Source organism: Acinonyx jubatus, chromosome D3 (genome assembly GCF_027475565.1).
Source record: "Acinonyx jubatus isolate Ajub_Pintada_27869175 chromosome D3, VMU_Ajub_asm_v1.0, whole genome shotgun sequence".
Taxonomy (NCBI): Eukaryota; Metazoa; Chordata; class Mammalia; order Carnivora; family Felidae; genus Acinonyx; species Acinonyx jubatus.
In genome coordinates, this window is record NC_069392.1 from 20,930,782 (window position 1) to 20,957,332 (window position 26,551).

A 26,551-nucleotide genomic window follows, 5' to 3' on the forward strand; every position below is an offset into this window, starting at 1 on the left:
TGAGAAGTTGGGGCGCCTGGGTGGCGCAGTCGGTTAAGCGTCCGACTTCAGCCAGGTCACGATCTCGCGGTCCGTGAGTTCGAGCCCCGCGTCAGGCTCTGGGCTGATGGCTCAGAGCCTGGAGCCTGCTTCCGATTCTGTGTCTCCCTCTCTCTCTGCCCCTCCCGCATTCATGCTCTGTCTCTCTCTGTCCCAAAGATAAATAAACGTTGAAAAAAAAAAAATGATGAGAAGTAGTAATAATACCAGTGTCTGTAGATTTAGATACATAGCATGTCAGTATCTTGTACTTACCAATTAAATCAGCGTGAAAAAAATTTAATCTTAAGGCAGGGGAAAAGAGGTGACTCAGGAGAGCTTAGTGTAACAGCCATCTTAGGTCTGTCAGTGTCTCCTAGCTGGTCAACCCTTACCTCATAGGCCTTGAGGCCATTTGCTGTCGCAACCTGCACTTTCTGCCACTACCCCCTCCCGTTTTCCTGAATTCCTTCTGTAAGAGAAAACTGGTTATCAGTGATGGTGTCCTCTTTTGGATGTTCTCCCTTAAATGAAGGGGGATGAAAAGAAAAAATAGCCCTTTTAAGAAGTTTGGAAAGAAAATGAGTACATGATCTTTAGAATGGTTAAGGACTGACATACATCCAATTTGTTGCTATTTTCCTTTCAGATGAAATTAAAATTATGTTGCAGCAATTTGTTTCTTGATTCAGAAGGTATTAATGGGGTTTTGTTTGGACCTGCAGGTCAACATATTAATAAGCCTCTATTATTGTCCAGACCTTAGGAAACTTGCTGTTTCGAGCTCAAATTCTAGAGAAGTGGAAGGTTTCTGTTGTTGTTGTTGTTGATTATTTATTTATTTATTTATTTATTATTTTAGTGTGTGAATGGGGGAGAGGGGCAGATGGGTAGCAAGCTCCACACTCAGAGTGGAGCACGATGCGGGGTTCAATCTCACCATGGTGAGATCATGACCTGAGCCATAATCAAGAGTCAGACGCTTAACTGACTGAACCTCACAGGTGCTCCCAAAAGTGGAAGTTTTTATTGATTTTATTTCTTTAAATCTTGCTCTTTTTTTTTTTTTAACGTTTATTTATTTTTGAGACAGGGAGGGACAGCATGAACGGGGGAGAGTCAGAGAGAGAGGGAGACACAGAATCTGAAACAGGCTCCAGGCTCTGAGCTGTCAGCACAGAGCCTGACGTGGGGCTCAAACTCACGGAGTGTGAGATCATGACCTGAGCTGAAGTCGGCCACCTAACCGACTGAGCCACCCAGACGCCCCTTGATTTTATTTCTTTAAACTTGAGGTTTCTTTTAGTTGCCAATCTTTGTGACTGCTAGCAGATTTCCAGGAATCATAAAGAAATTTCTCAGATGGTAATTTGCATTCATGAGTTCAGGCATCTCTGAATCCTCCCTGACCACTGGATTTTCTTCCTGCAGGAAGACCTCCTGATGCAGTCAAGCAAAGAACATTTATGCACAGGGCTCCCTGAAGACTGTTTGAGGAACAAAGGTATTTATCTCTCTCCACTCTTTTCCTTTTTCCACTTATTACACACACTGTTTTAGTTCACATTTTCTGTTGTGCATTGGGAATGCAAGTCCCTGGCTTGCAAGATGGACCTAACTGTAGAAATTCTTGATACTACCCATGGACATACTTGAAGACACCTAGCAATGTCTTAGGTTTTGGGGGGTTTGTTTGTTTTTAATGTTTGTTTATTTTGAGAGAAACATGCGTGAATGGGGGAGGGTGAAAGAGAGAATCCCAAGCAGGTTTGATGAAGCGGGGCTCGATCCCACAAACCATGAGATCATGACTTGAGCCGAGATCATGACTTGATCCGAAATCAAGAGTTGGACACTTAACCAGCTGAGCCACCCAGGTGCCCCTGTTTGTTTGTTTAAGTAAACTCTGCCCCCAGTGTGGGACTTGCAACAGAGACAGAGTCACATGCTCTACGTATGAGCCAGCCAGCCACCCAAAGCGGTGCCTTCGTTTTGACAGCAGTTTGCCTCGCACTTTTTTTTATGAGTCCTTATTGATGGGGGGTTGAACCTTAATTGCTGATGTGAAATCTTTTATTTGATTTTATAAAACTGAACTGCCTCCTCGGAAGGGTTAACATGGATGGGGAGGAATTGACCCTGCCCAGTTCAGCGCTGTGGAGTGCATTCTGTTCTTCCCCTAGGCAGGGATGGGAGAAAGGGTTCACTCCAGGCCACCTTGAGAATTGTCAAAGCAACTTATTTCCAATATTGTTTTGCTCCTCAAAACAATGAATAGATATAGGCATCTGAGATACCACTTTTAGTTTGATTGATTGATTGATTGATTGATTAAAAGTGATTAGATTGACTAATTGAGGAGGAAGCCGAGACACAGAGTACTGAGCCAAAATTCTTCTCCCCAGTCCCCAGCTGAAAGTAATCTTGGGTAACTTTAGAGAGGACTATGTGTATATATTATGCAATTAAGGTTAAAAATGTAATCAAAACCACCGAAAAAAAGAGAAAATATATTAAGTATGTTTGATTATATGAACATGTTGTTACTGTGATAAAACATCAGATTTGACTACTCTGCTTCTTGGCAGCCCAGACAGAAAAGGAAGCACAAATCGTCCTTATGAGAAAGGGCACTTGTCCCAGTTTATTACCCTGCTTCCTGCTGCTGGACATTTCCTTTGTGGCTTAAAGGCTTGGCTGTCCAATATAGGTTAAAATTCTGAAGATGAGAAATGTTCTTTTTACATGTCTCCCCCAGTTCTTAGGGCTTTATTTGGGACCGTTTTTAGCACTACGACCCCCAAATATCTTTTCAATGGGGCTTCAGTATTGCTATATTGAGTCTTCAGTATATTGGTATATTTTCACTCACATCTTAGCACAAAATTTAGTGTCTGTTGAACTACACTTTCATTTAACAACTGAACTGGCCTTTAAACAGGAGAATCAGGGGGCACCTGGCTGGCTCAGTTGGTAGAGCACGCAACTCTTGATCTCGGGGCTGTGAGTTCACGTCCCATGTTGGGCACATAGATTACTTAATTAAAAAAAAAAGAAACTGGAGTGCCTGGGTGGCTCAGTCGGTTAAGTGTCTGACTTTGGCTCAGGTCATTACCTCATAGTTTGTGGGTTTGGGCCCTATGTTGGGCTCTGTGCTGACAGCTCGGAGCCTAGAGCCTGCAGCCTGCTTTGGATTCTGGGTCTCCCTCTCTCTCTGCATTTCCCTCACGTACACTTTGTCTCTTTTTCCCTCAAAAATGAATAAATGCTTAAAAAAAGGTGGAGAGGAGACAGAAGAATCAGTTATTTTCTGAGGAATACTTTTCTGAGGAAATCTGCCTTCCCAGACTTACCTGGTTTCTGTCCACCTAAAAGTCTGGTCCACAATGGATGTGGGTAAGATGAGCTCATCTGAAAAGTATCCTCAGATAAACTACTTTGTGGCACTTTTCTTCCTGTCCTGATAACTATTCTTCTTTAATGACTTAAATTGGGAAAATGAATTGTTTTTCCCCCCAAAGTCATGTGCAGTATTCTCAGTTTGATATGGAGGAACTTGAAAACAGCACCTCTACTAGAGTTTTCAGCAGCAGTGACCCAGTGCCTGACTATGATATATTCTTCCATTCAATCCCCAAAGAGCCTTCCAAGGTGTCCCTTTGTTACACATGAGGAAACAAGGTCTGCTGTGCAGAGACCTAGCCAGTCATAGCAAGGCAGAAAGGAAGGTTCTATGAAGGTAGGCTTCTGAAACAATTGAACACACAGGCTGCCACTGTGGATTTCAGTCAAACAGACGCACGTACTTTGCTGTAGTGTGGCCAGCATCTCAGCTCACTTTGCCAGGGTTAAGGTCAAGCATCTGTCAACCTATCATTGACTACAGACTTGAGAAATAAATGATGTTTCTTGGAAACTTGGTTGTACATTCCCTCTGGGGACCCCAGCTGCCAGAATTTTCACTTTGCCCACACATATCCTGGTCCTGCACATATTAGATATAAGTTTTCCTGATGAAAACTGGTATATCCTTGATACCTTTATTTTAAGTGCCTGCTCTGTGGTACACTGTAAATTGTTTACGTAGTTTTATTTATATTTGGTTTTGCTTTCTCTGAGTGGGGGGGTACCTCAAAGGTCAGCACTATGCAGTAATTTATAAATTTGCTGAGGTATGAATTTGGGTCCCCTGCACTGAGGTGTTCAGCAGGTGAACCTAAGGCTACCACATTCTCCCTATGCTGTGTTGTTTTTTCTTCTCTAAATAAATGTCCCATTCACGATACTTCCAAGTTAGCATGGTATTCAGAATTTTGAGGTTCTTTACAGTCATGTCTGCTGTGGCTCAATTAGGTGAAATTAGAACAAATTTAACCCTTTAAAAGAACATTTGTGTTAACCAAAAGTCATCTTTAATTGGTAGGATGCTATTTCACAGATTGTTGCTCCTTTCTTCCTTCCATCGTTCCTTCCTTTCTTTTTTTTTAAGTTTTACTTATTTAATTAAGTAATCTCTATACCCAGCATGGGGCTTGAACTCACAGCCCTGAGATCTAGAGTCTCGTGCTCTTCTGATGGAGCCAGCCGGGCACCCCAATTGTTCCTTATTATTTGATTGCTGTAGGGCAGACTTGTGAGAAGAGGGAATGGGGGAGTAGTGATGGGTGTTGGTAGTTGAGGGGCCATTTCACAAAGGGAGAGTGTCCTCCTGTCAGACACTGACTGGTGCCTCTCCTTTCCACTGTTCCGAGTTTTAGTATGACTGTTTCCTCGTAATTCTGTGTAATATTTTATAGAACTGACATTATCAGGGGTTTTTTGTTGTGTTTTCTTTCTAAGAGTTCCTTGGAAGTGGGTTGATATGGGACTTACTTCCCACAGTAGCAATCTCTGTGAAAGCCTATTTGGAAATTCTTTGAAATCAGGAGGGTCACAAGAAATTGGAAGAGCATTTGAGGGAATAGATACATTTTTTAATGTTTTTCTTTATTTTGAGAGAGAGAGAGAGAGAGAGAGAGAGGGAGAGCAAGCAGGGGATGGGCAGAGAGAAAGGGAGAGAGAGAATCCCAAGATTCAGTGCAGGGGACCCAAATTCATTCCCAAGAGAATTCTCTCTCTCCCTCTCTCTCTGCCCCTCCCCTGCTGGAGTGCACACTCGCTTCTCTCTCTCTCTCTCTCTCTCCCCCTTTTCTCTCTCAAAGTAAATAAATAAATTTTAAAAGGAAAAAAAGAGGGGTGCCTGGGTGGCTCCGTTGGTTAAGTGTCCAACTTCAGCTCAGGTCATGATCTCACTGCTTGTGAGTTCGAGCCCTGCATCAGGCTCTGTGCTGACAGCTCAGAGTCTGGAGTCTGCTTCAGATTCTATCTCCATATCTCTGCCCCTCCCCTGCTTGTGCTTGCTCTCCCTCTCTCTCTCAAATATAAAATAAAACATTAAAACAATTTTTTTAAGAAAAAAGAAACTACCAATCTGTTTTCCAGAGTGGTTATACCATTTGGGATTCCTACCAGCAATATATGAGTTCCAGATAAGCAGTTGGATCCTTTTTCAACTCCTTTATTAATTCATTTGTAATTTAGAAATCACATGTTCAGTGGTCAGAAGAAGCTAAGGAAGTGACAAAAGTTTGTAGGGTTGTCTTCCACTGTCCTCCTACCTACCACTGTGAGCCTCCCCACAGGAGAGCTTAATTTTATAAGATATGACAATATTGCTAACCCTTGGCACATCTTTTTGAGAACAAGATGTAGGATATGCCAAAATGAATGTCATATTTAGTGCCCCAGTCTCACCACTTGATTTTTTGATCCAGGAAAAAGGCTTTGACAGAAATGCTGTTAAATCCTTGTCAACCTCCAGCATGTCTGTCCCTAATTATGGTTATATGGAGATAACACCAAAAAAAGTCTAAGTTTTTTTATGTTACTTGTATTACGATCAGGGAGTAAGTGCTCTTTTAAAAACAGTTGTATTGAGGTATAATTTTTACATACTATAAAGTTCTTTTGTTTGAAATAGACAATTCAGTGGTTTTCTTAAATATAGAGCACAGCCATCACCACAGTTCTTCATCATTCGCTAAAGAAACATGTTTGTACCCCTTAACATTCATTCTTCATTCCCCATTCTTCCTTACCCCCAATCTCTTCCCGCTACTAATTTGCTCTTGTCTCTATAGATTTGCCTGTTCTGGATATTTTATATAAATGAGACCTTACAATGTGCAGTCTTTTGTGACTGCTTTCACTTGGCATAAAGATTTTTTTTTTTTTAATTTTTTTAACATTTATTTATTTTTGAGAGACAGAGACAGAGCACAAGCAGGGGAGGGGCAGAGAGAAAGGGATGCAGAATCAGAAGCAGGCTCCGGGCTCTGAGCCGTAGCACAGACCCTGACGCAAGGCTCAAACCCATGAACCCAGATTACGACCTGAGCCAAAGTCAGATGCTCAACCAACCAAGCCATCCAGCCACCCCTTGGCATAAAGATTTTTAAGGTTCATCCATGATCTAGCATTTTAAAGTACTTCATTAATTTTTATGGCTGAATAATATTTAATCATATCCATTTATTTGATGGATATTTGGGTTGTTTCCACTCTTTGGCTATTATGAATAATGCTGTTGTCAGCATTTATGTACAGGTTTTGTGTGAATATAAGGTGTCAGTTCTCTTGAGTAGATACCTAGGAGTAGAATTGGTGGGTTATTGGAAACTCTGTTCAGCATTTTGAAGAATTGCCAAACTATTTTCCAAAATGGTTGCACTGTTTTCCAATCCCACCAGCAACACATGAAGGTTCTAGTTTTTCTGCATCCTGTCCAACACTTGTTATTTTCTGATTTGTTTTAAATTATATCCATTTCAATGCATGTGGAGTGGTATTGTGGTTTTGATTTTCATTTCTCTGATGACTAATGATGAGCATTTTTCGATGTGCTTATTGACCATTTGTATATTTTTGGGAAAATGTCTAAAGCCTTTGCTTTTTTTTTAACCTTTCAAAAATTAATAATTTATTTTTGGAGGAATTTTGGATTTACAGAGAATCTGAGCAGATAATATAGAGTTTCCATTAACCACACCTCCACCCCTAATATGCACAATTTCCTTTATTGTTAATGTATTAGTAAACACATTTGTTATTGTACAATGTTGATACATTATTATTAACTGAAGTTTAATCAAGTGTCCTTAGTTTTTACCTAATATCCTTTTCCTGTTCTAGAATCCCATCCAGGATACCATATTGCATTCAGTCCTCAGGTCTCCTTTGGCTCTTCTTGACTGTGACAGTTTCTCACACTTTCCTTGTTTTGGGAAGACCTTAAGAGTTTTGAAGGTTACTGGTCAGGTATATTGTAGAATGGCTCACCATTGGGATTATCTTATGTTTTTATCATAAGAGTGGAGTTACAGGTTTGGGGGAGGAAAATTACACAGGTAAAGTGCCATTTTCATCACATCATATAAAGGGCACATACTATAAACATGAAGTAGTGTTTGTGTTGTTCTCCACTGTCAGGTTACTTCCCTCACCCCATTTCCATACTGTTCTGTTTGTAAGGAAGTCACTCTGTACAGCCTGTACCTAAGGAATGGGGAGTTATACTCGCTCTGCCCATTTTTATTATTGAGTTATGAGAATTCTTTATATATTCTAAATATAGATCCTTTATCAGATAGATGATTTACAGATATTTTCCCCCACCAGTGGGTTGCCTGCCTTTTCACTTCTTGGTTTTCCTTTGAAGCACAAAAGATTTTAGTTTTGATGAAGTTCAATTTATCAGTCTTCTTTTTATCACTTGTATTTCAGCATCTTAGCTAAGAACTCTTTACCAATATCATTAAGAAATACTCTTGTGTTTACTTCTAAGAGTTTTATAGTTTCAGCTCTTACATTTACGCCTCTGATCTACATTGAGTTAATTTTTGTGTATGATATAAGACAGGATCCAAATTTATTCATTTGCATGTGGGTATCCAGTTACCCCAGCACCATTCACCATTTGTTGAAAAGCTGCTTTGTCAAAAATCTGTTGACTAACTATATGTGTTAGAGTTTATTTCTGGGCATTCAGTTCTAATTCTCTTGCTCTTTATGTCTGTCCTGTGCCAGGACTGGACTGTTTCCATTACTGCAACTTTGTTTTTGAAATCAGGAAGCATGAGGGGCGCCTGGGTGGCTCAGTTGGTTAAGCGACCAACTGCAGCTCAGGTCATGATCTCGCAGTTTGTGAGTTCGAGCCCCGCTTTGGGCTCTGTGCTGACAGCTCAGAGCCTGGAGCCTGCTTCAGATTCTGTGTCTCCCTCTCTCTCTACCCCTCCCCTGCTCATGCTCTGTGTCTCTCCATCTCTCAATAATAAATAAACGTTAAAAAAATTTAGAAAAAAAAAGGAAGCATGAGTCTCCCATCTTTGTTCTTTTTCAAGATCATTTTGGCTATTATGTGTCCCTTGGCATTTAAAAAAAAAAATTTTTTTTTAATGTTTATTTTTGAGAGAGACAGAGAGACAGAGTGAGAGAGGGGAGGGGCAGAGAGAGAGGGAGACACAATCCGAAGCAGGCTCCAGGCTCCGAGCTGTCAACACAGAGCCCAACATGGTGCTGGAACTCACAAACCGCAAGATAATGACTTGAGCCGAAGTCGGAGGCTTAACTGATTGAGCCATCCAAGTGCCCTTCCCTTGCATTTTTATTTGAGTTTCAGGATTAGTTTGTCAAATTCTGCAAACATAAACACTTTTTCAATGGTTATAAAACTACAAATCTAAGGACCTTCAGCTGAGGTAATGAAATGCCTGTGATTCTAAAATGGGCACATACCTCACAGAATACATGTTTCACCCTCCAATATATATATGTACTTTTTTTTTTTTTTATTAGCATTTTCTTTATCCATTCATTCATCAGTGGATATTTAGGGTTGTTTCCATGTCTCACTCTGTAAATAATGCTGCAGTAAACACGGGGGTACACATATCTTTTTAGAATAGTGATTTCATTTCTTTTCAATATATACCCAGAAGTGAAGTTTCTGGATGGGAGTATACCTAATACTTTCAACAACTTTCCTAACTTCATTCAGACAACATCTATCATTTACCTGATATGTGCCGAGGTCAGTGTTGGGTATTAGGTCCTCAGTGATTATTAAGCTCCTGCTTCTTTGGGAGCCTGGGTGGCTCAGTCAGTTAAGCATCTGACACTGGATTTTAGCTCAGGTCATGATCTCATGGCTTGTGAGATCAAGCCCCACGTCAGGCTCTGCACTGACAACGTGGAACCTGCTTGGGATTCTCTCTCCCTCTCTCTCTGCCCCTCTCCTGCATTCTCTCTCTCTCTGTCAATAAATAAACATGTAAAATAAAATGAAATGAAATTCTTTGAGATTTCAAAGTCAATGTGGTTAATTAAAAAGTAAAAGAGGGTACCTGAGTGGCTCAGTCGGTTAAGTGTCCAACTTCAGCTCAGGTCATGATCGTGCAGTTCATGAGTTCGAGACCTGCATCAGGTTCTGTGGTGACAGCACAGAGCCTGCTTGGGATTCTCTTTCTCCCTTTATCTCTGCCCCTGTCCCACTGTCTGTCTCTCTCCCTCTCCCCCTCTCCCCCTCTCCCTCTCTCCCCCTCTCCCCCTCTCCCCCTCTCCCTCTCCCTCTCTCCCTCTCTCCCTCTCTCCCTCTCTCCCTCTCTCCCTCTCTCCCTCTCTCCCTCTCTCCCTCTCTCAAAATAAATAAACTTAAAAAAAAAGTCTCTACATGAAAAAAAAAACCACAAGTAAAAGAGGGGTACATGGGTGGCTCAGTTGGTTGAGCGTCCGACTTCAGCTCAGGTCATGATCTCACAGTTTGTTAGTTCAAGTCCCACATCCTCTGCCTGGGACTGTCTACTCTCTCTGCCTGCTCCCCCAGTCAGTCAATCAGTCAAGTAAAGGAGTAAGCAGAGTATCATTTTGTTTTCAAGCAGTACACAACCCCTGTTCCCCAACCAGCCTTCAGCATTATACCACCTGGGAAATGAGTGTTCCCCTACCTCCTCCCTAAGATTCTCAACTAAGTTGAGAACAGGTATTCTTCCAGCAGGTAAGGGCTCTGAGGGAGAATCTTGCCTTAAGGGCTTTGCACAGTGAACAGTTTGGAGAGGGGAAGAGTTTTACAGTTTCCCTGAGAAGTTATAATGAAGGATTCAACTAAGATGGTGCTGGAACAGAGTAGAAAAGCCCAGAATTTACACAAATGGTTTAATGAATGCCATAGTGTCTGAAGAAGAGATACACTAAACCATTTGGGGTAAATGCAGTTAGGAATTTATAAATAGGATAGAATCGTCTGCTATGATGTAGAAAGTAGGCTGGTTTCAAAAAGATAAATACCATGTAGGGCATTAGGATTTTGAGGCTACCTTATGTTTTTGGAATCTGTACAAACTTGTGGAATCCAATATGCATTTATCCATCAAGTATTTGCTGACTCCAAACATTTTTAAACATTGTGTCCTATCCTAGCATAGTTATTAAGTTTATCATTTTAACTATTCTCAGGTCCAGTAAGATAAGAAAGAAAGCAGAGCAAAGGAAAAGCAGTTTTTCTTTAAATGGCAGGCACTGTACCAGGTGGTGGTTTACATGTGTTATTTAATTTAATCCTCAAAGTAGCACTGAGGTAAGTGTACTTCTCCTCTTTTTCAAAGGAGGAAACAGACTCAGTGAGGTAAGTAAGATCACAGAGCCCACCTGCCTTCAGAGTTGCTGTTCTTTCTCTCAGAATTGCTGCTGTCAGTATCTGTTGAGAAATGGATAAGGAAGTTCTAGGAAGACACTAGTGATAGCATTTGTTGGTTTGACCTAACTGTATTCATTTATTAATTCCACAGATTTATTGAGTGCTATTATGCTGGGCAATAAGGAAAGGGAGAGACCAAGATAAACATGACCCTTAGCCTTCATGGAGTTTATATTCTAGTGAGAATTAGTTCTTTAGGTTGAAGATTGATTTGCATTTAGCTTTATCTGTTTACTGCAGGTATTTTGTTAACATATGTGTATGCATGCAAATATGTACATAATTTACATGTATATGTATAACTTTGTGCTAGTTTTCTAAAAAGAGCAAGGAAGAAAATTTTTTTTGTAGTTTAACAAGTTCAGGGAACTTCATACTGCATCTTATACCTAGGATTTCAGAGAAATTCTGAACAATAAAACTTCTTTACGAATTGCATTTACATTCTTAGAAAGTTTTTTGTTTGTTTTTTAATGTTTCATAGTAGAAAGTTTTTAATTTATTGAGAAGTGGAGAGTATACTAAACCCACATGTATCTGTCACTCAGCTTCAATAATTACCAGCTCATGACCAGCCTTGTAGGGAAGCAGTTACTGTAAGTAATTTGGTTCAAAACTAATGTTCAACTTATACATTAATCTCTTTAACATAGGTTTTGTGTGTAACTGTTCTTTTTCAAAGAGGTAATTTATTTATGATTAATTTAGTATTATTCAGGTAATAAGATGGTCATTGAATAATATAAGCTATTATTGTGGGTCTTCTTTATTAGTGTTTTAGAATGGAAGCTTCTTAAGACTCTGGATTACGTATAAGTCTCCGTATTGTAGTTAATTATCTAGGTACGTAAGTACGTTTAAATAACTAATACCAAGAGAAGGGTGTTAGTTCAAAATTATCTATTTTCTGCCAAGTACACTTTTAGCCCTCTGTCATATTTTGCATAAAAGAACAAAACCAATGGTACAGTGTACTAACTTTGTAATTTGCTTTTTGAGTTGGATCTTTTTTGTCACTGTTGGTTGCATGATTAAATTCATGAAAGTATAGCACACAGTTTTGTTTTTTTTTATGATTGCATACTTATTTGGATTTATTTCTCTTGGGCAGAAGGAAATGTACAAATTACAACTGGAACTCTGCTTATATCTACTGAAGAAGTACAAGGTATGAAGGTCAATGGGACTAAGACGGATTATAATGAAGGACACAAGAATGGCAATGTGAGTAAAGGTCTCTCAGCTGGGTGCAGCGAATACCCAGAAGTAGACAAAACCATGACCAGTGGTGAGGTTTCAGAAACCAGCACATTAGTTTCCCTAGAGCCTTTAACCTTTGTGGACCCTGGATTAACAGAAGCATCTTCTAAAGAAAAAGAATGTGAAGAATTAAAAACTTGTCCTTCTTGGTTGTCATTATTACCAGGGAACAGTGCCATTTCCAAAGTGGACAGTGAGAAGGAAGAGTTGTCTAAGTTAAACCTTGTCTGTGAAGCAGATGACAATCACCAACAGATTCTTGGCCACCATAATGAAAACCACAGTTTTGCCCCTGGCAGTCCCAGGGCCACAAGAAATGTAGTTTGTGTAGAACCCTTAGAAGAAAATTCTGACATTTCATATTTCTCATCAAGTTTGTCTGGTCCAGAATCCAGAACAACATCCTTAGAAACATGTGGTTTTGATGGCTTGCTGAAGGGATCTGCTAAGAAGACAGACAATTCCTGTTTTGATGGGGGTGATCAAAGCAAGAACTTGGCTACTAGAAGAGAAAATGAACAGTTTTTGAACCTTAGGAGTGAAAGAGGGGAACTCTTTCTTGTTAATGCCAGGCAACCAGAAGAGGATGCTAATGGTCATTGTCCTGGTGAAAAAGAGACTGTTACCTCCCCAAAAGTGAATATTCATGGTAACTGTTGCATTCAAGACAGTATCCATACAGACAGCCCTGTTTCTTTAGTGCCCAATTCTTTCACCGAAGCCACGGAAGTAACGCTAAAAAAAAATGACTTAAAAATCACTTTAGACACTCAAGGTAGCTTGACAAACCATGAGGACCATAGAGGAACTTCTACGGATATGAGCCATCCAGGTAGACACTCTGAAGAGAACAGTTTTTCCTCCTTAATGCAGATTGAAGAGCCAGAACAGACAACCACTATAGAGCCCAATATGGTAACTGAAAAGATTTACAGTAAAGACTCTAACTCCTTAGTCTGCACCCAGAAAAATCTGGAAGGCAACACCCAGTTAAATGAAGCATCATGTAATGAATTTCTGAATGAAAGAAAATCCCTTGTGAGTTTAATGCCAGAGGACCAGATAAGTCCTATGAATGAGGTGTCAAAACCCAAGAAAGATAGTGCTCAGTTACCACTATCCCTAGAATTTGATTACACACCTGAGTCAGAGCAAGCTGTACAGACCTCACTGGACGGTAGTTCACATTTAGATGAGCAGAGCACTGCCTGTGAGATGAATGAACTTCCTCATACCAATGAACTGGTTATAAACAAAATAGAAAGTGAATGTGCTTTAAATCAAGTGCCCCTTAATTCTCAAGACCATGCAAAGTTGTCAGCTAACAAAGAGATGCCTTTAGCAACAAGCGAGGATTCCCAACAGAGCCATCACCCTCCATTAGAGGATGGAGCAGATGTCACTGCTGATACCCAGACCATTCCCATCAAAACAAAAATGAAAGACATCTCTCCATCAGGTGACAAAACCTGTGGTGCCTCTTCAAACAGTCCCACCTTAAACATCAAACCAGGAAGCCTAGAAAGACAAGACAAGATGGCTGATTCAGGAATAGTACATCTACATTCCAGCCTTCTCTCAAGAAAGAAAGAATCGGCAGTCTTGCCTCAAGAGGTCTCTGCTATGGAATGTCACAGTGTTCAATCTCAGGATCTCTCTAGCTGTCATTGTGTAAATAAAAATGCACGAGAAAAGAGCATGTGTTCTGTTTGTGCTGCGTGTGAGTCCAGCAGAATCATCCTAGAAGTTGAAAACTCTTTAATAACCAAGTGTGAAGATGCATTTCAGCACAGCAATGACCACTCCCAAAGAAGAGAAGTCTGCACAGAAAGTAGCACCCATAAAGTGGGTTACACATCAGAAGAAAGTGAACTTGCTAGGGGAGAAACTAAAGGCAGCCTCCCAGGAAATAAGATCAGAAACGATACACCAGTAGGCATGTTAAGTAGTGAAGCTTTAGACAAAACCATTCCCACCACTAGTCACACCCAGCCCCGTGAGGAAGGTCTGAAAGCAAAGGAATGGGATGTACCTAAAGAGACCGTGTTTTGTGAGTATAACATCTCTGACTGTTCCACACCAGAACTAAATTTATCTGCAAACATTCCAAGCCCTGAAAAATTTTTGGACCAGTCTCCTACTATTATGTTCTCCAGTTTCAAAACCATGAGCCAAGCAGTTGAAACTCTTGAGCAAAAAGGAGATAAAGTTCTTGACTGCCAGAATAACCAAAACAGACCAGATGAATGCAGAAGTGAAGATAAACCAACTAAGCAGACACTACATGGTGATGAGAGGGAGACTGTTACAGAACCTAACAGAGAGGTAAGCAACAATCAAAAGGATCTGTTAGTTGGTTCAGGCAGTAACAACCCTTTGTCTGGTGGTAGTTCAAAGAAAGGCAATTTGAAAGGAGACGATGGACATATTTCTGGTTGTGAGGAGTCCACAGATGGCATGGTAGACACTGTCTACACAGACTGTGGTAGTAAGTCTACAGAAAGCATGTTGGACTTACAAACATCTAGTACCCTTGATGGTGGTGCAGGACAAGATGGGCTGACGTTACAGGATACCTCAGTGAGTACTCTGCCTCAGAGAGGAGAACAGAATGCTGCATTTATCAGAATGATTGACCAGGACTCAGATTTTCCAGATGCTACTTCCTCTAAAGTGGAGCCTCTGGAAATGAAAAAATCATGTGAAGAGAAAGTATGCAGATCATTAAAAGATTGTGAAGTGGAAGTGTGTCCATGTCCAGACTCTTGTGCCAGTGAGATAGAGTCTACTGCAGATCATGAATCAAATACAAAAATATTGGATGGTATAAATGTGTCCTTAGATGATACTTATCATGAAGAGCAAGTTAAAGAAGCATCCCTGAGAGAAACACAAGGAATGATTGAAGGATCAAGACTGGAAATAAATTCTGAGTTTGACAAGGAAAATACCTTTGGAATTTCCTCAGAAGAGTTACTGTCTTCTGGATGCCCAGATGAGAGCCCTGTTCCCATAGGGAGACTGAAATCCATTGAGACAATGCCTTTGTATCTGTTTTCTCAAGAAAATTCAGAAAGTAATGTTAATAGTGGAGAAACTGAGCTGAAAAAACCTTTTAAACCAAAAAATGGTAAAATCCTTTGTGAAAACATAGAGCACCGCACAGTCCTGCTTGAGACGAAGGAAGGAGCGCCAGGGGATGGGAGTAATTCTAGTGAAGGACTCAGAATAGACAGCAGTATGCAAAATTTGCCTTTGACAATGGAAACAGAAACTAAGTTGAAAGGAGAAGAAACTGAAGCACATCAGAGGGGACCCCTGGGTTACTTAACTGTCAGTGAAGAGTCTGAGAAGATGATCACCAGAGAAGCTGGTAATAATAAAGGGAGAGAGAGTTCTCAGACCCACTCTAAATCCCAGAGGATGCTTGGTGATACTGAAGAGCTACAAAGCCAGAGGGCTTTGGACTACATGTTGCAGAATGAAGAGGAATATCTACATCAAAAAGACGCACACAGGATATTGGAACAATGTGCATCATCTAATGTGTTGTCAGATGAAGTGCAAGATAAGAACCAAACTAAGGATTGCAAAGGTGAGTCCACCATGATGAAGGAAATCACTCTAGCAAAGCTAGCCAAGGGCGGCACTGCTGCACAGTTTCAGAAGCTGGAAAATCCAAAGGAGGAAAGCTTGTGCCATCCATTAAAAACAGACATGGTGTCATACACAGATCCTTGCCTTCGTGGTGCCCCTCAGAAAGCACAAAACCCCAACTTTGCTGGATGTGATGAAATACACGGTGCCTTTGGGAACACTTCATATCAGAAAAGAGTGCTTCCCTTAAAGAAGCAGCCCCATCGAACATGTAAGAAAGTTTCCTATCAGGAGCAAGTCAACATTGGGAAAAAAATAAGTAAAATCAGAAGTTCTGCCTTTTTAAAGAGTTCCTCTGAAACCATCCCCACAAAAGCACACAGATTTCTCAGTTCATGTGCTATGTCTGCACCCGCACAATTGGAACCTGAAACAGTACCAACCAGGAGCTTAATGAGCCACATACCAAAGCAGAAGGTGACTCCGTGCCATTCCTTGAGGAGCCTGAATGTTAGGAAGCCTACCAAAGAATCAGCCTTACTAAACAAGCTGTCCATTCTTGCCTCCAGACTGGTCCCCGCCACAAAGACCCAGAAACTAAGATATCGGCGATGTTCCTCTGAACTTCTTCCAGTGGCTAAAAGCTACAAGCGGCTCAGATACAAAAGGTTTCTGGATGGATTTTCATACAATACAATGCAGCTGAATCCATATTTGGCAGCTAGTGGATGGGATAAGAGACCTAACAGTAAGCCCTTGACACTTTATTCGCTCGAAGCCATCAAAATGAGCTTCATAGATTTGAGCAACAAGGTGCCATCACTGCTATTTGGTTCCGAAATTTTCCCGATATCTTTTCACATGAAATCGGGCTCTGAGTGCATGACTGAGTCCCCAAGGACTTTTCCTGAGCACTGTGCTCCAGCCAGGCTCGCCTTAGGAGAGGCCCCTAGGTGCCTGTCTCAACCTCCCAAATGGACCTTTTCTTTCTTCTTATCCCACAGTTGCCCTGGGATGGCCACATTCAGGGAAGACACTGGCCCCCATGGTCAGGCATATGCCCAGGCTCCTTCACAGCCTCCAGGTCCTCTCCAAGACTATGGAGGCACCGCCATAGTCCAGACCAGAGCAGGCTGCTCTGTCCTTGGCCTTCACACACTTCTAGCACTTTGTTCTCCTGGATGTTACCGAATCTGGACAAAAAAACGGAGCTTCTCCAGTCACATGCCTACAATGCAGAGGCTCTTCATGACCCAGTTTACACAAGGCTTAAAGGGGTTAAGATCTCCAGCCTCCATAGCAGACAAGGTCTTCTGTTCTCTGCCCTACTCGGTGGGCCGAGTGCTATCCATTTGGAGCCAGCGTGGGCCTTCTACCTGCCCCTTTGAAATCTCTACTTTTCATTCCACTCAAAGCAAGAGGCAGCCAACTCTGAGCACCACAAACAGGTAAAATCCATCTCCTGTTCTTTGCAAATGTCCCATGTTTGCTTTCCAACCTCTGAGGAAAGTTGAGGGCTGGAAATGCAAGGCTATTTAGAGTCTTCGTGCCTATATTTTCTGTTTTCTGTGCCAAATCTATGCTGAGAAAATGTAGCCATAGTTCTTAAGCATAGACCCCTCTAGTTTTCCTGCAGGATCTACCCCTGTATTTTTACCATTCTTTGTTCTGTCCAATTCATTCTGCAAACTATCAAATCTTTTGACTCTCTGCTTTTCTACCCTTGCCCCCACCTTGCAAAAAACAAATACCATTACAAGTTAGAAGACTTGCAAGTAGTGACAAATAATGGCTTATGATACCTTGTTCATAAAATATACAGTCAGCACCTAATTGAGTATTTTGTGTATAAGTAGGGCACAGAATAAGTACTTTTTAAGTAAATAAAGTAATTATGTAGGTATCACCAAATCTAGTTTCTGAACCTCTGAATTTCTCTTTAGAGCAGAAAGGCTTCAAAGATTGGCATTTACATACTATAGTTGTACAATTTGTAGAATTTTAAGTGAACGGGAAAAGAGTGGTTTGACAACTTAGAATAGTTGAAAATGATTTCAATATCATTTTACCTTCTTATTAGAAATAATAGGAAAAAAATTATTGAATTATCCCTAAAAATCTGCTTTAGACATAATAGATAAATCTTCCTGTTTGTAATCCCTCGAATAAACAGAAACTTAATTTTTTTTTTAAATTGGCCCTTATCATTGCTATAGTTTAAAAATTCAACACCCACCAAGCCTCAAAATTCCAAACAGCCTGAGAGAAGCCTTGTTCTTTGTATATCTGTGCAGTCTCTTATGTAGAGTCATTCTGTGTCACTATAAAGCTGTCTGGCACATACTGGAAAGTTCCTTGAGCATCTTAGCAGAAACCTAAATAAATAAAAAGTGTTTCAGAAAAACACCCCAGAACCTCAACATGGCTGATTGAAATTGAAAGACTAATGCTACTATAAGTACTTATCTTATAGTTAATAGAAAAATGTTCTTATAATGCAGCCACAAAAAAATACATTAGAATGAAGCAAATTGTTTTAAATGATGGTATACTGCTTTTATTTTGTCTAGTTTGTCAGTATGCCTCTATACCCTCATAAACACTCTCTGGTCAGTGTGTGACATGCAGCTTTAAATCATGTTACCTTCTTTAAACTATGTTCATGCCAGGGGCGCCTGGGTGGCTCAGTCGGTTGAGCATCCTACTTCGGCTCAGGTCATGATCTCACAGCTTGTGAGTTCAAGCCCCATGTCGGGCTCTGTGCTGACAGCTCAGAGCCTGGAGGCTGCTTCAGATTCTGTGTCTCCCTCTCTCTCTGCCCCTGACCCATTTGCAGCCTGTCTCTGTCTCTCTCAAAAATAAATAAACATTAAAAAAATTTTTTTTAACTATGTTCATGTCTGAGGTTGGAGTACAGACTAGTTCTTCATTTCACCCTGTGAAAATGTGTGGCCCTTTGGCTCTTTCTTCCTTGAGAACTCTTTCCCTCCTGACTTTTGTGTATTCCAGTGTGGAATATATTCTCTCCCCCTTCCTATCTCTAGTATTTTTATTTTTTTATTTTTATTTATTTATTTATTTATTTATTTTAATTTTTATCTTAATTTTTATTTTAATGGAAGCGTTTGTAGGGACTTTTTCTTCTTGTTGGCTCTAGAAGTGCCTTAACATTATATACCTTGGCTTTGAGTTTAGAACTTTGCTGCTTTTAAACACATTTAGAAATGTTACACATGATATGGGCACCTGCGTGTCTCAGTCGGTTAAGCATCCAACTCTTGACTTAAGCTCAGATCATGATCTCACGGTTCATGAGTTCAAGCTCCACATCGGGCTCTGTGCTAATTTATGTTTCCATAGATTTGGAGGGGGGGGGGTGTTGGGGAACAAGTGAACGAGAGAAAGGATCCTAGGAGGGGCAGAGGGAAGAACGGAGGGGGAGAAAGAGAGAGGAATGGAGCTCACCCAAAGCGGGCTCTTTTTTTTTTTAATTTTTTTTTTTCAACATTTATTTTGGGGACAGAGAGAGACAGAGCATGAACAGGGGAGGGGCAGAGAGAGAGGGAGACACAGAATTGGAAACAGGCTCCAGGCTCTGAGCCATCAGCCCAGAGCCTGACGTGGGGCTCGAACTCACGGACCGCTAGATCGTGACCTGGCTGAAGTCGGCCGCTTAACCGACTGCGCCACCCAGGCGCCCCAAAGCGGGCTCTTATTTTACGTGAAGCAGGGCTCGTGCTCACCAAATTGGGGCCTGGATTCACCCAAAGCAGGGCTCAAGCTTACCCGATGTGGGACTCGAACTCACGAACCATGAAATCATGACCTGAGCCGAAATCAGATGCTTAATGGCTGAGCCACCCAGGTGCCCTCCATAGAATTTTTTTTAAGGTTTTATATATTTAAGTAACCTATACCCAACATGGGGCTCCAACTCAAGGACCCTAAGATCAAGAGTCACATGCTCTACCAACAAAGGCAGCCAAGCGCCCCCCCCCCCCCCAATAGAATTTTCTTATTTGGACCTTCAGCACTCTATAATATAGGTTGAACTGGCCTCCTTTTTTGCTGCTTTTATAGATGAGGAGCCTAAGACACGTGGCTTTTTCTAACCCGGATCACTCAACTGGTTAGTATTTCAGCTGAGCTTGATCTAGACCCAGGGTCTCCTGATTGCTGATTTGGTCAGCTGCTTTTTCAGTGTACCATCCTGCCTCTTTCCTTTTATCAGTAGCCCTCAAGGAATCCTGAGTTGGTGCTAAACATCCTAAAAATCTGAATTATTTGTGTTTCCTAGACCTTGAACAAATCTACTTCTAAGAGGAGATGGATTGTATTATGGTCATCATACCAATGCCTCACTGATTAAACCTATACTGAGTTCCAAATTCAATAGAAACTGATGCAGGTTTTACTTTGAGAGGCACAAAAAGCTCTCCAACATCACGTATTGATGTAGCTATGAGTGATGAATACCATTGCTTCAATAATAAAAATAAAAGTTTGATTACAAAGGAGCTAATAACCCTGTTAACAGTTTTCTTCTACATAACCATGTTTTACGTGGAACTTGGCTTTAAAGAAAAGAGTTTTGGGCTCCTGGGTGGCTCAGTCGGCTAAGCGTCTGACTCTTGATTTCAGTTCAGATCATAATCTCACTGTTCATGAGTTTGAATCCCACATCAGCCTCTGCCCTGACAGCACAGATCCTGTTTGGGATTGTCTCCCTCTCTCTCTGCTCCTCCCCCACCCCCGCTTACTCCTGCGCTCTCAAAATAAACTTAAAAAAAAAAAAAAGTTTCTTCCGTAAGGATATAGAAATTAGACTTTATGTTAATGGCATTAACATAGAAATGAATAATATAAGAATTTTTTAGCTGTAAATTATTTTTTTAAATCTCTAATTTATGTATTCAACAACTTCATTAGAAGATACAAGACTCCAAGTCATTCTTATTCCCTCCTGTTACAGTCCTTTCTTTATTTCTCTCTCTACCTTCTTTTCAAGTTAGAAAATAATTAAGGTAAGTTAGAAAATAATCTTCCTGTCAGCCTGCCTCCATTCCAGTGATGGGCATGTAAATGTAATTCTCATCACTGGGATGGGGGTGGGGGGTGGGCTTCTTTCTGAGTGAGTGACATTTCTTATCTTCCTAGGGCCTAATCAAGCATCATGTGCCGTCAATGGCATCAAAACCTTTTGAGTACCCCCAGTGGCATCAAAACTTTCCTGTTGTTCTACTGCCCTAATTGCTTCTGTACTTTTGCTTCACTTCAGCCACACCATGTTACCGTATGTGCCTCTTCCAGGCATGGAAGCTACTTATGACACCAATGGCAGTCAGATGAGGTAAGCCTGCAGCAGTGCCTGGAACATAAGGGCTTGCAGTGTGTGTGTGTGAGAGAGAGAGAGAGAGAGAGAGAGAGGAAAGTGAATGTGCAAGCGAGCACAGCACCTGAGAGAGCACACTAGCTGATGGCATGGGTCTGGTGTAACATGATTCTGATGTCTTATTCTCCTAAACCTGGTCCAGGATTCAGGCATGTTTTATAAGTATTAACTAAGAATATGTAATCAACACTAGCTAGAAAAAAAAAGACAAACTAGTCAGCTCATTGTACTACAAGTTGCCTCTCAAGCTATTGCTTAATCATGCAACCGACTTCATTGTCTGGATGGGATTGATTTCATCTGAGCACAGTTCATTGTTCAGTTCACTAAATGTCTTTTTCTTCCAAAAAGTCTGTCCTTTTATATTTTTCCTTATAAAACTGCTCCATACCAATGAAATTGATTGCATTCTTGGAAGTTTTTACATATGTACACATAGGAGGTGTCCAGAAGGAACTAGAAAACAGGTTGACTGGAAATGTCATTGCTGAAAGAGGGAAGATCTTCAACCTTAGTCTGATGTTAAGAAGTTGAATGTGCCAAGATAGAAAGTGAAACCCATCTCATATTTTCTTCTCTGTTTTTCTGTCCATGGTGCTAGACTAGAGCCTCCGTTCCCTGCCTTGGTACCAAAGCCTTGCTTAGTAACAGACTCAGCTGTCACCAAGCTCCTGCTTTCAGCCTCCGAGTTCCCGGTTCCTGGATTTGATGAGCTAGATGATGTGGCAGCAGCATGCCCCCATCCACAGAGCAGCCCTCCAGAACAGAAGGAGGTAAATGTAAAGTGCTGGTGGAATTGTGACTGCTACTGGGCATGTCCACTGAGGACTACAGATCACATGATTCGTACACAGGCCTCTGAGTGTCTTTCCTTATCACCGTTAGCTTCAGCTGAGTGCTGAAGATTACCAAGGCAGGAGTTTTTCTCCTTAGCCACCAAAGCTACACTGGGTCTCTTAATCTGCATTGTTTTCCAGATCCTTTTTTCTTGATGATAACATTTAACAGGGTTTAGAGAGTGAGTTGGACCAACGAGGTGCTTCATGCATTCAAAGATGAGTGAACAATGATGTTCTTCAATTTTGCAAACTGTCTCTGTCTCCAGCAGTTGATAGACTTTCATATTGCTAATCTCAATATCTGAGCTGAATGGGTGCTTCTCTTCCAATAGTATAAAGGGAGCGGTTGTTGAAAACACTGTTAGCGGGAGTAAGGGGAGCTTTGTCATAAACTACTTACTAGAGCCATCTATAAACTGAGGAAGTAAAATCTTGAGTGTCAAAAGAGACTTCATGTATTTTAAATGTCTTATAACTTGACCGTCTTTCTTCTTAACCCTTAAAAATAGGCTGAGCCAGAGAAGAGGCCAAAGAAAGTCTCACAGATTCGTATCCGGAAAACCATTCCTAAACCAGACCCTAATCTTACCCCCATGGGCCTTCCTCGACCCAAAAGGTGAGTTCCTTCTCTAATACACATAGGTTCACATTTTTGGAAAATTGTTTGGCACAATATAATGAGCTTTTAAATAATTATATACTCTGAGCTATTTATCATACTTCTAGGAAGTTATCCAAAATAATTAATTGGTAATGTGGCCAGAGGTTTATGTGCCAGGGATTTTGTAATGCATTCTTAATCATTTTTATCAAGCTCACTATGCCAGATATTATGCTGTCCCTTTGCATACATAGTCTGGTCATCCCCCAGTGGTGTTGGGAGGTAAGCACTATTGTCACCCCCACGTTTTGATGAGGGTGCTGAGGCTGAGTGGTTATGACACCTGTGTTAGGCCATGTATCAGTCATGGTACAGGTGGTTTCCGTCTCACACAGGTTTTACCTGACCCCACAGCCCAAGCTCACAGCATTCTATATGCAAAGTTGAGGAGGGACCTAAAGGTCATGAGGGAAAGAAGTTAAATTCCTTTCTTTCTTCCTTCCTTCCTTTCTTCCTTCCTTCCTTCCTTCCTTCTCTTTTCTTTTCTTTTCTTTTCTTTTCTTTTCTTTTCTTTTCTTTTCTTTTCTTTTCTTTTCTTTTCTTTTCTTTTCTTTCAGAAAATGCCAAATCCATGCTATGGTCTATATCATGACCTTTAAAAACTTGGCTTCTAAAGATTTTTTTTTTTAATTTTTTTAGTATTTGTTTATTTTTGACAGAGACAGAGCATGAGTGGGGGAGGGGCAGAGAGAGAGGGAGACACAGAATCCGAAGCAGGCTCCGGGCTCCAAGCTGTCAGCACAGAGTCCGACACGAGGCTCTAACTCACAGACCGCGAGATCATGACCTGAGCCGAAGTCGGACGCTCAACCGACTGAGCCACTCAGGCGCCCCAAGATTTATTTTTTATGACAGAGATAATTTGCTAATCCTATAAAGAGAAGTGGAAAGAAAAAATTACCAACTTATGTATTTGTTGTAATATGTACTATTTATAAGTATTTTAAAAAGATCTCCCGAGTTATATTCTCTAGTGGTGGTTTTCACTCCATTTCTCATTGGCAAATGGAAGCCTAACACTGGTTCCTTAGTAACCCCAGGGTAAATTATTGAAATTTCCTGAGTGTCAAGAACACATCTGTAAAATGTGGGTAAGAATTCCCAACACTTAAGATTACTATGCAGTCCAATTGAGTAAAAAATGTGGGGGCACCTGACTGGCTCAGTTGGTAGAGCCTACAGCTCTTCAAGGGTTCAAGTTGAAGCCTCCCCATTGGGCATGGAGCCTACTTTTAAAAAGAAAAAGGAAAAAAATGTGTACTGGTACCTATTGTATTGCTTCACACAACACATGCAATAGTTACTGTTACTATGATCATAATTGACGTTCCACTTTTCCCAAGTGGTCTTGTCTTAATATATTTTTATCTCACACTGCTTTTATTGATCATCCTATCAAGTCTTTATAAGAGAAATGTTTAAAATATTTCAGATATCCTAGGTTGAATAGTACTTACTACTAGTGAATGAAATAGGATTCAGAATCAGATGTATTCTATCTTGCATGTATATGTAGATAGAAGTTCTAAAAAATCTTTTATGTATAAGTAAGTAGTTGGGAGTGGAGAAAGTTTTAATATAGTAATGACATTCAGTCCTTTGAACTTCTTTCAAGTAAGTGCCAAAAAATCACACAGTGATCTATCATCAAATTATATTTAATGATTTATCACCTATTTTTTTGAAAGCGAAGGATTGAAAAGTGCTGATTTACATAGGTTCTGTTACTAGGCATTGAAGGAGCAAGTATCTCATTGTATGGGCAGTACACCAAAAAGATCTGACCAGTTAAGTGTCAAATGCCTAGTAATTTGTATGTTGGTCTTTCACTTAGAGATAACTTTAATCTAATATAGTGAAAGGGGTTGAAAAAATAAGATTTTTAATAAACCTTTGCCTAAGATATCTTTTGATGAGCTATTCAGATACTCTTTTGTCAAAAAATCTTCAAGTTATAGATTTAATGCATTATATTTATCAAAAAACCTTGACATGTAACTTTTTTTCTTTTTCTTTCTTTCTTTTTTTAATATACTTGACAATGAGAGCGCCTGGGTGGCTCTGTTGGTTAAGCATCTGATTCATGATTTCAGCTCAGGTCATGGTCTCATGGTTCATGAGTTTGAGCCCTGAGTCAGGCTTCGCACTAGCAGTGTGGAGCCTGTTTGGGATTCTCTCTCCTCTCTCTGCTCCTGCCCCACTCACACTCTGTCTCTCAAAATAAATAAAAACTTTGGGGCGCCTGGGTGGCTCAGTCGGTTAAGCGGCCGACTTCAGCTCAGGTCATGATCTCGCGGTCCGTGAGTTTGAGCCCCGCGTCGGGCTCTGTGCTGACAGCTCAGAGCCTGGAGCCTGTTTCAGATTCTGTGTCTCCCTCTCTCTCTGACCCTCCCCCGTTCATGCTCTGTCTCAAAAATAAATAAACGTTAAAAATAAATAAATAAATAAATAAATACTTTTAAAATAGATATACTTGACACAATGTTACATTAGTTTCAGGTGTACAACATAGTGATTCAGTAGGTCTATACAATATATGGTGCTACCCACAAGTGTAGCTACCATCTGTCACAGTACAGTACTATTACACTTGATCTCAGCCAAAAGGCCGAGAAGCGATAGTACAGTACTATTATAATGCCATTGACTGTATTCCCTGTGCTCTACCTTTTATCCTTGTGACTTATTCCATAACTGGAGGCCTGTATCTCCCACTCCCCTTCACCCATTTTCCACATCCCCCTACCCCTTGACATATTAACTTAATTGGCAAAAGCAGTTTTTGTTACTCAAGCCCATCTGCCAAATTATTCTTCCTAACTTTTGTTTTCCAACTCAGGTAAATGTGTTGATCTGCACCTTTAAGAAAACCATATAAACCATTGAGAAATAAACTATGGAACACATCTTACTCCTTATTATATGGAACACATCCTTATAACTTATTGTAAGGTAGATTTGTGAAAGCCATAAGTCAAAATTAAAATCATATGCAACAAATATAATTAATTTATTCATTTTAATAATTCATTATTAAAACAACATGATAATGCTATTTCTCATCCTGAATTTGTAACAAACTAATGTGTAGCTAGAATAATAAATTACAAAGTGAGGAATATGGTAGAAAGCATGATGTTGCTTCGGTAAATGTGTATTCATGCATGAAACAAACTCTGTTATTGGACTTCTGGAATAATTGAGTCATAAAAAATCAGAAATAAAGCTATTATTTATGTAAATCTTAGGATTGCTTAGTGTTTAATGTAGGAGAATAGTGTATTATGAAACCAACTGACATGGCAGTATCATAATTTTTGCTGTTAACAGTAGAGGTTATAACATTTTATAAGATGAAATAATGTAAGGATTAAATAATTGGATTAAATATTTCTTTATATAATTTGTTAAAAGTTTATCCCTTAACTGAGTGAAATTACTTAAAATTTTTCATCTGTGGGTTTTACACACTTCATCTTCAAATGTTTGATAGTCCTAGTAAACATTTCAGTTATATGTGTGTTGTTTTTTAAATTTTTTCAAGTGGGGGAGGGGCAGAGAGAGAGGGAGACACAGAATCCAAAGCCGACTTCAGTCTCCGAGCTGTCAGCACAGAGCCCTACATGGGGCGAGGTCATGACCTGAGCCTAAGTCGACGCTTAACCAGCTGAGCCTCCCTGGCACCCTTCAGTTATATGTTTTAAAAAGGAAGGAAAGGATTGGCTGTTGAGTGGAACTTTTCTTTCTAAGTGATAACAGACTGTCAATGAGAATTGAGAATAGTTTGGAAAAAACATAGGGTACAATTAAATACATAAGCAGGCTGTATTGATATTTGAAGCTCTCTTTCATAAGTAGGGCCAGGAGGCATTGTTTGATGATAATCGGGAGATAAATGAGGCAAAGTCACTCTGACAAACCCATTCCACAACATACTTGAAATCTGAATATTCTGACACCACCCAAAGTATCCTATTTCTGAGGCCACTCCTCTC

General features: G+C 40.4%; 1 protein-coding gene across 13 annotated transcripts in view; it reads left to right on the forward strand.

Moving 5' to 3' along the window:
- The window catches only part of PRR14L (proline rich 14 like), a 58,325-nt gene that overhangs the window by 19,718 nt on the left and 12,056 nt on the right, over positions 1 to 26,551 (forward strand). For 9 of the 13 annotated variants that reach the window (XR_008291854.1, XM_027050875.2, XM_027050876.2 and 6 more), the window contains 5 exons: positions 1,450 to 1,522; positions 11,919 to 17,112; positions 20,943 to 21,014; positions 21,658 to 21,829; positions 22,405 to 22,511. Coding sequence is in view for 11 of the 13 variants with exons in the window: in XM_027050875.2 (XP_026906676.2) it covers positions 1,450 to 1,522; positions 11,919 to 17,112; positions 20,943 to 21,014; positions 21,658 to 21,829; positions 22,405 to 22,511 (5,618 nt within the window). In the remaining 2 variants the exon portion in view is untranslated. Of the gene's footprint in view, positions 1 to 1,449; positions 1,523 to 3,297; positions 3,415 to 10,566; positions 17,113 to 20,942; positions 21,015 to 21,657; positions 21,830 to 22,404; positions 22,512 to 24,274; positions 24,344 to 26,551 lie in introns of all 13 variants that reach the window. The other 4 variants (XR_008291855.1, XM_053206501.1, XM_027050880.2 and 1 more) reach the window with 4 other exon arrangements.